The sequence below is a fragment of the Peromyscus maniculatus genome, chromosome 10 (assembly GCF_049852395.1).
Source record: "Peromyscus maniculatus bairdii isolate BWxNUB_F1_BW_parent chromosome 10, HU_Pman_BW_mat_3.1, whole genome shotgun sequence".
Lineage (NCBI taxonomy): Eukaryota > Metazoa > Chordata > Mammalia > Rodentia > Cricetidae > Peromyscus > Peromyscus maniculatus.
The window spans coordinates 70,870,865-70,885,968 of record NC_134861.1 but is presented as its reverse complement, the minus strand read 5'-3'; the positions used below and the strand labels follow the sequence as shown (position 1 = coordinate 70,885,968).

The 15,104-nt window shown below is 50.6% G+C and overlaps 1 protein-coding gene across 2 annotated transcripts in view; it reads right to left on the bottom strand.

Moving 5' to 3' along the window:
• The window catches only part of Kit (KIT proto-oncogene, receptor tyrosine kinase), a 78,569-nt gene extending 63,745 nt beyond the window's left edge, over positions 1-14,824 (bottom strand). For both annotated transcript variants that reach the window (XM_006979721.4, XM_006979722.4), the window contains exon 1: positions 14,677-14,824. In XM_006979721.4, the coding sequence (XP_006979783.1) occupies positions 14,677-14,743 (67 nt within the window). In that variant the 5' untranslated portion in view covers positions 14,744-14,824. The remainder of the gene's footprint in view (positions 1-14,676) is intronic.
• Positions 14,825-15,104: the final 280 nt, after the last annotated feature.

Here is a 15,104-nt window from a genome sequence, read left to right as displayed (position 1 = left end):
GAAGAATCGAGAGTTCAAAGCCAGCCACAACTAAATAGTGGGTTTGGGGCCAGCCAGGGATATGTAAGACCCTATCTTTAAAACACACATGCACACGCACGCGCGCACGCACACATGCAGAAGACTGGCATTATGGAGCATGGTTTTAATCCTAGCACTCAGGAGGTAAGGAAAGCCAGATCTTGTCCTGTGATTGATAGTTTGAACTTATGAGAACTTTACCTAATGTGACCTTCTTAACCCTCAGAGTATAAATTGCCTGAGGCTCTGAAGCAAGCTGACTACTGCATGTGACTCTGGTCTGCCTCATTTATCAGCTCCACACTCCCAGGTCCCACCACCCACCTCTAGAGAAGTAACAGTTGGCATCCAGCACACACCTGTAATCCCAGCCTAAGCGGGGATAGAAGGAGACAAGATCACTGAGGCTTACTGCGGTCCAGCTGAGAAAACCCAAGCTACAGGTGCAGGGAGAGACCCTGCCTCAAAGGAACAAACAGGTGGAGAACAATAGAGAACACCCAGTGCCCTCTTCTGATCTCATTCACAAGCATACATGTGCATGTGCACACATGTAGTTGTGCATATACTCACAGACACATACACACACACACACAAGCAAATAATTTTAAAACTTGGAAGGTTATTGAGAAAAAATGAAAATTTAAAAAGTGGACATGAAAGAACTAAAAAAAAAAAAATCAGAAATAAAATACAAAACACAAGAACAAATAAAAGTGAATGTGTCACAGAGTACAGTGTGGCCCTTCCTGTAATCCCAGAATTTGAGGCCATCCTAGACTATACAGAAAGACCCTGGGGTTTTTTTGTCTTGTTTTGGTGGTGGCAGAATATAGTAGTGGCAGGGGCAGCGTGTGTGTGTGTGGGGGGGGATGTGTATGTGTGGCAGGGTATGTGTGTATATGTACAGTGTGTGTGTGGCAAGGTATGTGTGTTTGTGTGTGTCTGTGGCAGGGTATGTGTGTGTGGCAGGGTGTGTTTGTGTATGTGTATGTGTGTGTGGCAGGGTATGTGTGTGTGGTGTATGTGTGTATATGTGCGGTGTGTGTGGCAAGGTGTGTTTGTATGTGTGGTGTGTGTCTGTATGTGGTGTGTGTGTGTGTGTGTGTGTGTGTGTGTGTGTGTGTGTGTTAAATATTGAGGAAGCAGCAGGAGCAGGGTGGCAGGGTACCTCAAACAAACTGGATGATTTGAATCTAAACAAATTATAAAGGAACTAAAAGAATTTCCAAGAAAAGAGTAGGTCTAGAAGACGGACAAAGAAGATCCAACATATACATGCTGGAGACCCTGAAGCCAATGGAGAATAGAACGAATAGAAACCTCTGATCTTCAACAACTCTCCAGTGAGGGAAAATGGAAGCCTCGCTGGAGACTCTTCATCAAGGCAGCAATCACATCTCGGGATAGGACACCACTCAGAACTACTATGCTGCAAACGGTAGAAGAAAGCATTCCCGTGCGTGTCCAGGTAAAGGTGTGGCCACGTCACAGGCAAGGACAATCCGATTAGTGCCCCTGGCTTTGACAGCACTTTGTGGCCAAAAAAGACAAGACAGCAAAAATACTGGGCAAAGCCGGGATGGCCGAGGCTCCCTATCAGACATCTGACCTTTAGAATAACGACTGCAGGCAAGCTGCCATGAACGTATCACTGGGATGGCTGCCGGGGCATCCCTTCAGAAAGAGGAGTTCAACAGAACATCCCCACCGGCACCAGGTGCACACTGGCCCCTGCAGGACCAAAAGTAAGTGATGGTGGAGAAGAGGTGAGTCCTTGTCACTGACAGAGTTGATTGGAAAACGGGAGAGAGTTCTGCAAACAGGTATTAGCTGAGGGCAAAACGGGTACTTACTCCTTCAAATCCCCAGCTCCGGGCACAAAAGGCACAGCGAGCAGACTAGTTGCTAATTTAAATGTCACTCATGGTAGGAAACGAATAGAAAACAGCTCCCAGAAAAAGCAGACAAGAGGGCTACCTAAGGTATCTGTCTAAAGGTACCTATTAGAAGAACATTATTGTCATCGGAAACACTAACACACTGTCTATCCAGCATTCTCTTTAAAAACAAAATCTGATCATGCTCGAACCACTCAATCAACAATTTGCGGAAATGCAGGGACTGAAACAGGCTAATTGTTGCAGGAATGCAATCAGCATAATTCCCACTGACAGGCGGTGACAGGGCAAACACACAACCCCTTCGGCAGGCGCGCAAGGCTGAACCCTACCAAGAAGCAATGGCGCGACCCTCCCAACCGAGGCTCGCGCTTCAGTTCAGTCAAACATTCACAAACTTGTTTATATTTTTATCTTACTTATTTCCAACAGGACAAAGGTGGGGACTGAATATTCCACAGCAGGGTTGAGATAGGGCTTGTGTTCCAGTCTGAATAAAGGGTCCCTCCCCCATGTCTTGAAGGCTTGGGGGGACCAGTGCAATGACCAGAGATGGCCCTATTACTGTTCAGAAGAGGGAATCAGGATTTTAGAGCTATTTAAATACTGAGAATATTTATAGATGAAATCGAGTTTCATAGGAGTGAGCAGGTGAGCTGGGAGTGGGCAAAGGCCCAAGACTGGTCTTGTGGATCTGAGAGCTCACTGCTCCATGTCGTCCTTGAGATGTCCCTTTGATAAAAACATGTTAGCCAGGTATGGTGACACACCCACCTGTCATCCCAACATTTGAGAGGTGAGGGCAGGAAGATGAGGAGTTTGAGGTATCCTTGGCTACCTACTGAGTTTGAAGCCAGCCTGGGTTACATAAAACAATGTCTTAAAAGGCCAGCAACAATGCAACCAACATCAAGTTAATGTCTGCTCCTTTGTGTTGAAAGAAAAATGCCTACCAAAAGGTTTTCAAACAGGCCAGGGAAGAGTACAAATCAGAGGCTGACTCCCTACTGCTTTTCAAAATGTCTTTGCTCTCTCCCAGTCAAGAGACAATAAATTTAAACATGGTTATGCTGGCTAGTTTTTATTATCAACTTGCCACAACCTAGGGTGGTCACCTGGGGAGAGGAAACCTAGACAGAGGAATTGTCTTGTGGATGTGTCTATAAGGCTCTTCTTAACTGGCAATTGATGTGGAAGGCCCAGGAATTGTGTGTGAGTGGTGCCATTCCTAGGCAGGTGGGTCTAAGCTGTGAGGAAACAGGCTGAGCAAGCCAGGAAGCAGCATCCCTCCATGGTCCCTGCTTCGGTTCCTGTCTCCAGGTTCCTGCCTTGACTTCCCTGGGATGACGGACTGTCAGCCTGTCCCTTTCCTCCCCAAGTTGCTTTGGTCATGGTGTTTATTACAAGAGTAAGCGAGAACAAAGGTCAGGCTAAACATAGGGCCTGGAATTCTCACCCCAAACAGTAGTCTAACCCGTGACGATTACGCTGGATCAAAAGGAACAAGCATTTCGAACAACTGATGTTGGGAACCAGTAAAAACCCACGTGTGCACCAGTGACTTTTATCAACACTGCTGGATACCACAGGTCAGGCATCTCAGGCCTCCTCTCCCTAAAACCTTTGACTAGGTCGGTCAACTCAGGGGTATCCTTCCCAGTTCCAGCAGAGGGGCGCGGGGGCATTATCTGTCCCTAGATCCCTCCATGAGGACCAGATATCCACCATCCAAGGGCAGACAGAGAAGAGCTGCTAGTCCTTATTTCCCGGTCTCGATTCTTAGTTAAGTCCCATTTCTAAAACTGAAGAGCTAGCTCGGAGATGATCACTTTCTGGATGTCAGAAAGGCCACTCACTCTAAAGGCTAGGATGCAAAAAATCAATCAATCAATCACACTAAGTCCCCTCCTGTGTCGTCTCCCTGCAGGTAACTGCATCCAGACCAGACACAGCCACAAAAGTGGGTGGAACTTCAGGGCTGTCGGTGGCTAAGCTGCACAACGTCCAAGTACAGTTTCATAGGTTTTAATACGGTTATGCCAAAGCTCTTAATAAAAAGATGAAAGAAATGAATTTTTAACTGTGGTACAGAACCAGTCCCTCCAGCCTCTGAGAGCTCCAAAGAGCAGTGTGTTTAGACCCCTGCAACACCTCCCTCGGCTGTGAAAGAAGAACACTCTGGTATGTTCTCCAACAAAGGGTTCCAAGCCTTCAGACTGGCAAGGCACCCTGGCACAGTAAAGATGCCCCCAAATCCTGAAGCTGAGGGCTGGCCCAGTGTTTCAGTTCTGACTTGGTCCCCATCAAATGAGCGCCAGCTGAATGAAGAACCGTAGTCCACTGGGACCACAGCCCATGGTCAGTCCTTCCTGGGAAGGCAACGGCCCCCAATCACCCGAAACGTCCCGCTGACCTGGTCCCTATCCTGTTCCTTCCCCACCATCTTTGAAAAGCCATCTCCTTTTCCTGCCCTCCCGGGTACCTTCTCCGACCTTTCTCTGCTTATCCCTTCATTGGCCAGAAGCCGCTGGTCATTAAGTCTAAAACCAATGGATTTTTGTAAAAGAGGCCTTCAAATTTCTTTCTCTACTCTCTTTCCTTCTCTGCTCTTCTGGGCTCTTGAGAAGAAAAGAATTCTCTAGAACATAAGCCCCAGGTCAAGGCTGTTCACTGCTACACCGCCACCCGACACTTAAGAGCTCCTGATACAGGCTCAGTTGAAGAACAGTCCATCAGAGAGACCCTGCTCCCACCATGCATCCCATGTCAGGAGGGGCTCCTCGCCCACGGGCACCTCACTCGCCCAGCCCCTTCAGAAGACAGTGGTTCTAAACTGGATGATCATTTGAAATAATGTCCCTTAAAAATGCTGAAATGTAAATTAGGCAACACATTCGGATCTGAAGGGAAAAAAAACTCACAACCCCTTCTACATATGCTAGCTTATTTTAAAACTGGGACGGGGATTCAGGGGAGGGGGGAGAAAGGGGGTCCTCTCCTATCAAAATGGTGCTTTCTGGTTCTGGTTCAGCTGAAAACGCACCTACTATTTCTCTGCAATAAACATACATATTAGAAGAAAATAAATACAAGAACGTTCAAGGACAAATTCGTTACTAGCTACTCTAAGGCCTTCACATTAAGAAAAACGAAGCTGGTTGTTTGGCGCATGCCTCCCATCCCAGCCCTTGGGAGGGTGAGGCAGGAAGATCAAGCGTTTGAGGTCCACCTGGGCAGCACAGTAAGTACCAGGCTAGCCTGAGCGCCACAGTGAGATCTTGTGGATTCAAACAATGAAGGCAATCTACACTGGGACAATTAGGATGCAAGTCGAAATGCATTTAAAATATTCTACGACCTAATGATCACCTTAAAAATTCCTTGTCTAGTTTCTCTGCTTTGAAAATACAGTTCTGCTCCCTCTTTAAGCATACGCCAGCCTTGTAGAATGACAGCCAATGCCACCACCTTGAACACTTCTAGTATCTCCAGGACATTTTTCCCCCTGAACCTAATACAGGCATTGGATTCCATTCTGTGAGTACTTCCTCCCCAAAGAGAGACAGTCCCTGCCAAATCCATTGTGACCACTGTTCCTTTGTTCTCAGCACATAGAGAAATCGCTTAAGAGTAGACTATTATTTTCAAATTACTGGTAGTTTCAGAACATCAGGGAGTCCCCCTGTTCCTAATCCTTTGAAACACCCCAAGTCACTTGAGGCAGGCTGAATATTCTGCCTCACATGAGCAGAGATGAGTTTCTCCCCTTCTCATTTTTCTACTTACCTTTGCCCCACTAGGTCAAGGACCTACACCTTCCCCTAAGTGACAGTACTCTGCCCACCACAAACTGCCACCCGCTCTTTGTCAGGTCCAAAGGAAACTCTGATTTCCCGAGCTCCAAAGCACAGTCCATATATCCAGAAATGAGTTCATTCTTGAATATACGGGCTACCGGAGACCCAACGCTCTTTCAATATTGTTTCTATACTGGGGGCCCACCAGTATATCTAAAAGTCTTCTAACGCAGCAGTGGCCACAGAATCTGGAAAGAACCTGTGTGTCCCAGCCCAAGTAGAGACCTTGCCGAGGTCTTGCTCATCCCTAGTTTTGCTAGATCAAGAGAATTTACATAAAGAGGGGAGAGCTTTGGAAGCCTGTTGAATACCCTATTTCTCATTTCACTAAAGATTTAAATTGTCAATGAGTGAAGAATGGGAAGCCATCTCTTGCCACTTGTCAGATGTTCAGATATTTGGAATCATGGCTAGGAGTGGCTTGCGGAGGATGTCAGGGAGGGAAAAAGAGTAATTAGCCTTGGACTTCAAAACAACTCGGTTCATACCTGAACTGGATTTGCATGATGCACACACAGACATAATCACACGCAAAAGTGAGATGCATGCTTTTCCATTTTTTAAAGCTATCTCTCTGAATAGGCAATTACTTGACCAGATTTCATTTACAAAAATCTCATCACATATGGCATTGTGGGAAACGCTTCAATTTCTGAAGAATTCTGAAGAATCCAGGTGCCCTAAAGATTAGCCCATATCACCTTGTACTCTGCTCTCCAGAGCCTCTTTCTATGGGAGCCTTTGGGCTCACTCAACGCTTCACTTTTGCTCTTCAGACCCTGACTGAATCACAGCCCACTCTTCAAGATTTATTTCTGGTCCCCAAAATGCCTTTGAACCCACCATTCTACTCAAGGAGTGATGCCTCATCCTATAAATTCTAGGTCCTGGAGCCAAGAATCCCAACTTACACATCGTCTCCTCTCTCTCTCTCTCTCTCTCTCTCTCTCTCTCTCTCTCTCTCTCTCTCTCTCTCTCTCTCTCTTTTGTTTTTGTTTTTGGAGACAGGGTGTCTCTGTGTAGCTTTGCACCTTTCCTGGATCTCGCTCTGTAGACCAGGCTGGCCTCGAACTCACAAAGATCCACCTGGCTCTGCCTCCCGAGTGCTGGGATTAAAGGCATGCAGCACCACCACCCGGCTCACACCATCCTCTCTCACATGACATTACTGTCCCACAGAAGCTGGTGAGCCACCCCACGGTTCCTACCGCCTTCCTCCAGATCCCTGGTTGGTCTGATGTGTGCCTTTGAACCATGACTGTGAAATGCCCAAAGGGGATGGGCAGATGGGAAGGAAGAGTGGTGGGTGAGCCACAGAAGGAGCAATCCACCCTGAGTAGTCAAGGAGAACGGAGGGCGGTATTGCATCCTTCATCTCCGCTGAGCATTCTGCACCCCAGTCAAGCTTTCTACCCAGCCACAGGGCAGGGTGGTCCCATAGCACATGGGACCCCACAGCACACCAACCACCCTTAGGTGAGGATGGGTCTCTCTAGACCTCGGACTTCCTCAGTTCTCTTATCTTGGCACTCCATTCATTGCATAGCACAATTTGCTCTGTGGTTAGATGACCTACCCCAACAGATCAATAACCTATTTTTAGGCTGTGGCTTCCTCACTGGCTGTTTTCCATGGAGCCCAAACCTAGGAGGCCACACGGCACATATGAGAAACACTCCACTCCACACCAACAGAGGGAGGAAACAAGCATGGCCAGTTATTTTCCCGTTTCCAAATAACATCACAAGGACCTGCTGACCCTAAAAGGGACATCAAGCTAACTGAGTTAGGCGGGATGGGGCCTTATCAAAATGGCACTTGGCTTTTCTCATATCTCCAGCAGCGATCCATTAACCAGCTGTGGTAGTCTTTTTCAGCCCACAATTAAAGAATTTTTTTTCCCAAAAACAAACAAACAAACAAACAATCCCAGTTTCCTTCCAGGGCACTACATGCCCACTGGCAACCTGCCCATTCCTGTCACAGACTATACAAACACTTGAAGACTGACAGTCAGTCAACCGCCCTGACCTTATCGTCTCCAGGTTTAATAAATCCAATTTCTTTAAGTTGCTTTCAAAGTCCTTGTTTCCCCCAAAGTGCTCATCAGCTCTGTGTCTGCGTCTCCACCCCCAAAACATCCATTTTATTCACCTTTCCACCGGACACTTCCTTTCACGACATCTTTCTTTTCATCGAATGGCTGGTGCACACTTAACACAGAATCCTTTCTAATCCCCCAAATCCTTTCATAAAAATGGTGTTGAGCCAGAGTTTGAGACTTTGGGGTTTAATTTTATTTCTTACATGGACCTGACCCGAAAAAAGAACTTCATTGATACAGAGCTTCGTGTCTGTGAAATTGAGTTTCGGGTAAATGCAACCCAGAGGTGATGAATGAACGAGCCGGACACCATGTTCTTTCCCACCAAGAGCCCACTCCCAGCTTGTCCTATGTGGGGCATTTACCCACCACCCCCACAGCTTCCCAGAGTTTTCTTGAGTGCGAGCAGCAGGAAATATTAGATAGAAGGATTTATAGCGGAGAATGTTGCGGAGATAAACAGATAGAAAATAAAGGATAGCCTCGAGAGGGCCTGGAACCTATTCCAACGGGCCCGGACTGTCTCTGGTCCAGGGTTTTTATAGAGACGCCAAGGGGTGGAGCAAAAGACCTCCTCCCCCAGCACAGCCAAGTGCAGACCATCTCAGACACCTGCACTCAGGCCCGTGGTCCTGATCATCCTCTATTTGGACCTGCTGGGTAAAGCCACGAGGAACCCCAGAACGGGCTCCCACAGTCCTATGAATCCCACACCCACCATTACTCCCAGGCACCTACACCAGCAGAGCTCCAACTCTCCTTTCCAAGGCTTTATGCCTGGCAGGTGGTGCCAACTGGATGCCATCTTTATCCACCTTGGTCCCTTGGGCACTCCCCCTTGTCTCCAGAATATGCCTGTAGGGCTTCCGACCCCTTTGTCCAGTACTGCTGAAGGGCCTAAATGAATTGTCCTTCTCTACAGCTCTCCACTAACACAGGGCTCTCGTTCTGAGGTGAGACACCCTTGCCCATCAGTGGTGACGGGAGAAACAACATGCAAAGGATACATACAATAGGACCAATACTAGCCAGCCCTAAAAGGGGGAAATCCTGCCAGGTATGGTGGTACAGACAGACAGAGGGACAGAAGCAAGGTGATCAAGAGTTAAGAAGTCAGTTTGGTCTACACGGCAAGACCTGTCTCAAAAATACAAACAAGCGAACATGAAATTCTGGCCTTACACAACACGGAAGACCCCTGGGGACATTACGGTAACTAAAATAAGCCAACCAGAAGGCGGCAGACACTGTGGGGTCTACTCACAGCGGACACAGAGAACAGTCCAGAGGCGGTAACAGCCAGGGGACGGGTGGGGAGGAGTTCTCTAATGGGTACAGCCTTCCAGTTTTGCAAGATGAAGCGATAAGGCCGGTTTCATAACCGTGTGAATGTACTTAATACCCTTGAACTGTGCATTCCAAAGTGGTAAAGCGGTCAGTTTTAGGATACACAATTTCAATTACTTTTAAAATAAATAAATAAATAATGAAGACTCTCCGTTCTTCTTGACTGCCTAGAGTAAGGCTGTCCCACGTCTGGGGGCAGGAGGGGGCACTGATTTCCGTGCTGGGCTTAACGGAACAGAAGGCAAAGCAGGTGGCCCCGGACTGGTGACCTTGCTGCCTGTCACGTCCACCTTGGCCTGGCCTTCAAGGCCTTCTTCACAATCTGGACCAAGCTCAACACTAAATTCCCTCCCTCCCCCCGTCCCTCCCCGTTCCTCGAGACTTACCTAATATTTCTACCTTCGTACCCTCCACTTCCTTACCCTCAGCCATCTGACCAAAGATTGGATGGGCCTCAAGTCAGATCTGAATATCCTGCCTTCACCTTCCTCTTGATTCTCCTAACTACAGATATTCTTCCCCTCCTTCTGTGGGGGTTCAGTCTTATCTCAAAGTAAGATCTCCTCTGTGGACACCCACGGTCCCCGGGTCTCTGCTAACACCCTCCCGATGAGACTTGAGGTGCCTCTCTTTGCACACACTGCCCACCCGCCATGCCTCTGCACCCCCAGTTTGACTCTGAGCACGTCCCTCCCACGGGAGCCCCTATCTGCTGTCCCTGTGAGGACACAGCGAGGGATTGATAAACTTCCTTCAACTGATCCAGGGTTCGCTAGCCTTCCTTGCCGGCGCTCAAAGCGTGGTCCGGCCGTTAAAGCAGTGCTTTCCAGGCTGCTGTGGGTCGGAACCCAGCCAAGGGCAGGCTTACAAGACCCCGTTACCCCCGCCACCCATCCAGAGGGTACGCCAGGGAAATTAGCCCAGGAAAGCCCCTCCAGAAAGCATCTATGGTCCTGTGTTGGCACAGCCCCTTTGTGTAGAGAACAGGGCTCCTGAGACCAGAGGAGGGGCTTATTCACCTAGATCCCCGCTCCCTAAACTTTTATCCCCAACTCTGTAAGCCCTTTGGCGGGAAGGCAAAGGAGGTGAGGTCAACTACAGAGCCAGGAAAAGCAGCACGCATCACCACTGGCAGCAAAGCCTAGTCATTCACTGAATGAACTTCATCTTAATACAATTAAAAAAAAAATCCAAAAAGGTAAAACAACCAGTGCAATCTGGTTTTACATCAGTTGCACAGCTGCATGTTCCCCCCTAAGAGACTAAGTTGAAAGGGGTGCTGTAAAATCCCAGCACAGTGGAGACCACCCACCCACTTCTTGAGAGCGGCTCCAAGTACAGAACCTCCTGTGGTCAATCCCCCAGCCTCTGCACCTTGACACCATTACCCCTCCCCCACACAGAGGGGTGAGTGAGGGGCAGAATGAGATGTCAGTTCCAGATACCACGCTCTGAACTCTGATGCCATCCGCCCTAAATAATAACTGAACTTAAACGTTGCATTCTGTCAAGGTGTCTCTCGCGGCCAAAATGGAAGCCAAACCATAAGACGGATGGGAAATGATCAGGCTGAAGCATTTTAGTTGGAACCATCTTCCATGTTTCCTAGAAGCATCCAGTCAGCCAAACAAGCATGCCCACGAGCTGGCTACTGGCTTAAAACTACTCATTTATTTGGAGACTGAAGTCCAAAGATGAACCACACACCCACCCATGCCCCCATAACGGCAGCAATCCGAGCCAGGAGGCCAGGCTTGCACCCAGGTCTCTCCTACTTTCAGCAAGATCCATGCTGGATTTGTCCTCGATTCAAACCCTTCCCTACCACTGACTCCCTTCCAAGCTCCGCTCACCCCAGAGCTGCAACCGTGAAAATAGCGACGGATGCTGCTGAGGCTGCATATGAAATTTTGCATATTTGGATCCCTACAAATGTCTTTTAATCCCACTTTTGGAAAAGTTACCACACATGACTACAGCACTTCTCACACCCCCGCCCGCCCGCCCGCCCGCCCGCCCGCCAACTCTTGAACCTAATTCATTCTGGAGAAATGAGTCCGTGGCCCCCTGCTTTCCGTGGGGTAACCCCACACCTAGATCCAGCTAAGAATCCTGCTCTGGACACCCGGGCTGGTTTGCCTCATTTCCTTGTGTCCTTTAATCGGCGGGAGGAAATGAGTCAAAACCCTAGGAGTAGCTTCTAAGGGCCGTCAACAACAGTGGCAAAATCCATCACCAACAAAACAACATCTGCAACCTCGGTGCACGACAAGGGGAGCCCTCAGAACACTTGGCACATTTCCGATGAGAATTTCTTCTGGGAGTGCGGTAAATGGTCACTGTATTTCACCGGGCTCGGCCAGAATAAACAACCTCTGATATCCGCCAGTTACCAGGGACAAATACATAACGCTCATAACCATCTTCATTTAAGGGGGGCCGGGAATGGTTTTCAACTTCATTTCAGAGATAACTTATCTTCCTTTCTGAGGAAGCCTGACTGGATGGATCCAGCTAACCGCCCCCCAAACCCTCATATGATAGGCTCAAATGCCCCTGCCCAAGCTATACAGCAGTGAATCCTCCTGGTGGATGAACTCACTTAAATTGAAAAAAACTAACCCAAATGTTCTAAGACAGGTAGCCTGAAGCCTCAGAACCTCAGAACCGGGCTGGGCTTGTAGTAAGCACTCATTAAATATTTTTGTATGTGTCTTACTTTACAACAGATTCTGGCGAGTTGTATAAATGGATACACAGTGAGCATATGGAGCTGGGCTCAGGCTCCTTCACCGATTATTTTGGGCAAGTGACTTGTTCTCCAATAGGAAAATACTAGAGGCTGGCTGTGGTGGTCCAACCTCCTGGGCCCCCTGAGTCGTGAAAGGCAGGGGAAAGCCCTCAGTACGGGGCCTGGCAGACATTTGCTCATTATAGAGCCCCACGGATGCACAAAGCACATCCATGATATGATATTTAAGGCACACTAGAAAGCGTGTTGCAAAAGCAAGGCGTGCATGATTTAAAACGTCACAAGAAAAAAGAATGTGTGGCTGGGTGGGGGAAGTGAAAATATCTGGGATCGCTTTAGTACAGAACTCTCAGATTATTTCCAGTAGGATCATAAGCCAGAATGCCAGGTGCACGAATGACTAGGGTCTTGCACCTGCAGGAACAGGGGGAAGATATGATTCACTGTTTGGGGACCATCCTGTTGAGCTGCCGATGCTGTGAAGGCCCTGGGAAGAAGGAGGGCTTACTACAGAGCAGGCACTTGATAGCCCTCCAAAAGGAGATCACAGCATAAACAAAAACACACAACTGCTTCCTGCTAAGCCAGGAGCAGAACAGCAACACACACACACACACACACACACACACACACACACACACACACACACACACACACACACACGAGACCCTTAAACAAGAAAGCAGCTTTCTGGAATTCTGAAACATGCGCCCCCCCCCCACACACACACACATCCTTCATGATGCAATGTCTTCTAGTACCTTCAGAGAAACTGAAGCGCCCCCCCCCACACACACACACACACACTCCGAATTTAAATGACCCGCCCAAGGGCACATAACCAAGGAGGCTTCAGGTCTGAAAGGGGGGCCTGAAACTGGAGGGGCTGAGCAAGGGCTTGTCATTACAACACACTGCCTGCCAGGCAGGAAACAGACCTTCCAATTCCCTTTGCCAAAAAGTTATTGGTCAGAGCACACTAATCAAGAGGAAGATGCAAACCATTGATTCGTTTCAGTTTTTAATGAGGAACTATGATCTTTCTGGTGTTCCACCTTGGTCTAAAGCAGAACAGGGTGGAAAAGATAAAAAAAAAAAATCATTGGAGTCAGTTTCAGCTAAGCGGTCAAATACGCCTAGGAATCTGGACACTCATTTGTGATCCCTGGTGACCCCTCCTCTGACACAAGGGTCCAGATGCAAGGCCTTCCCCACAGGAAAGCCCTCCCAGTCCTTTCAAAAGCATCAGGGGTGGGGAGTGGGATCTGGAAAATACAACCAGCGGTGGGCTCCAAACGGGTCACAGCGTCGCTGGCCGGTGGACGCTTCATTCCCGAGAGCAGATTCTCTCTAGTCTATAGCATCAGGGCAACCTTAAAGGGTTTCTGGGTTTTGTTTTGAAAACGACCCGGGAGGGACCAAGGATTCAGGGACTAGCCAGGCGACTCGCACAGGCAGCGCACCAGCGACACCTGGCCGAAGGGGCAGGGCTGAGGAAGGAGCACCAGGAACCTGCAGGTCCTCCTCCACCTTCAGACCCAAGTTCCCGAGCAGAGGTACCACGGTTTCCCTAACAGCTTGAAGAAACAAATGGGATTTGCAGGAAGTTCACCCCTTCTTCCCCTACCCCACCCCAGGCGGCCAGAGGGTGGCTATCACGTGGGAGGGGGTGTCTAGATCTCGGGATTCCCCCCCAAAAAGCGGCCACCTGCGATTACAAGTCTCATACACTGAGACCCGGGGGTTCCAAAGCTAGGACGGGCTGGCTCGTCTCTCATACGGTGCGCACGAGGTGGCAAGGAACAGCTGCGTCCCCGCACGAGGTCCCTGCTTCCCCAGGAGCTGGCGGCCAACGTAGGCTGCAGCAGCTCCCCGGCGCGTGGCAGCAATGAACACCGTGCGACTGCAGAGAGGGGCGAGCCTTGAGCACGAGATTTACAAAAGGAAAAAGTCTGCAACCTAGCGGCTGCTCGCCACACGCCTGGCTCAAGTTGTCCCCGGAGCCGCCACCTACAGGCTCGCGGGGTCCTGCCCCAGAGCCGCACGCCGCGTGCTCCCCGTGCAAGAAAAAAAAAGGAGGGGGGGAGCACAAGCAAGCCCGAGATTCGTCTCCGCGGGTGGCGCCGCGCTCGACCAGTGCAACTGCGGTTGGATCCCCAGCCCTATGCACAAAGAGCGCCCGCGGAGGGGAAACAGCGTCCGCAGAGCAGAGAAAAGGCTCTCCAACTTTGCCCGGCGCGCGCCCGGGGACCCGTGGGCTGGTCCTCGCGGGTGCCGGTCACCCACACGCAACTTTTAACAAAAGGAAGCCGCGGCCGCGCCTCGCACGGAAAGGGGACGCTCTCGGTGCGAAGCCCGAGGCCGCCGCCACGGCCACCCCCGGGCTCAGCCGGCACAAAAGCATCGCCAAACTCGCCCGCAGCCTGCAGCCCCGCGGCCCCGGCTCCCGGAAGACTCCCGGCTCCGGGTCTCCACCGCCCGCCGCTGCGGGCTCCTGGCGCAGGTGAGCGAGGCGGGCCAACGATGTCCCGCCGCCGCCGCCCGCCACCTTCGCACTGCCGGTACCGCACAGGCGGAGGAAAAGCCAACAGCCACCACTCTGGGCGCACCCCCGGCTGGTGGCACCCCTCCCGGACCCAGGACTGCGCCCACCGGGTAGGGGGTGCCCTCCTCTTGTCTGCCGCGCTCTCCCACCTGTCTGGCCCCGGAGCAGGACAAACAGGACGCAGAGCAGATCCCAGGCGCCGCGAGCGCCTCTCATCGCGGTGGCTGCGCTAGACTCTAAGCTCCTCTCTCGGCTACAGCTCTCGCCCAAGTGCACCGAGCGCGGCAAAGCCGAGCCCCCAGAGCCACTAGCGGCGCGCGACAGCCCCTCCTCCCGCCCTCCCCCAGCGCGCGGCCACGCCCCTCCCTCCTCCCTCCCGGGTCGCACTCCCTCCCGCTGCCTGGTGCCCGGGACTCTCGGGATCTGCTGATCCCCGGGGGTGCTGTGCCCTCCGAGACCTGGAGCACCCATAGGCCCTCCATCCTGGATCTCCTTCCTCCCGGCCCTCTCCCAACAGCGGTGGTCCTCCAGCCCCAGGCGACTCGCTGGCCATGCAGGTGCTGCCCGCGCTTTGTGA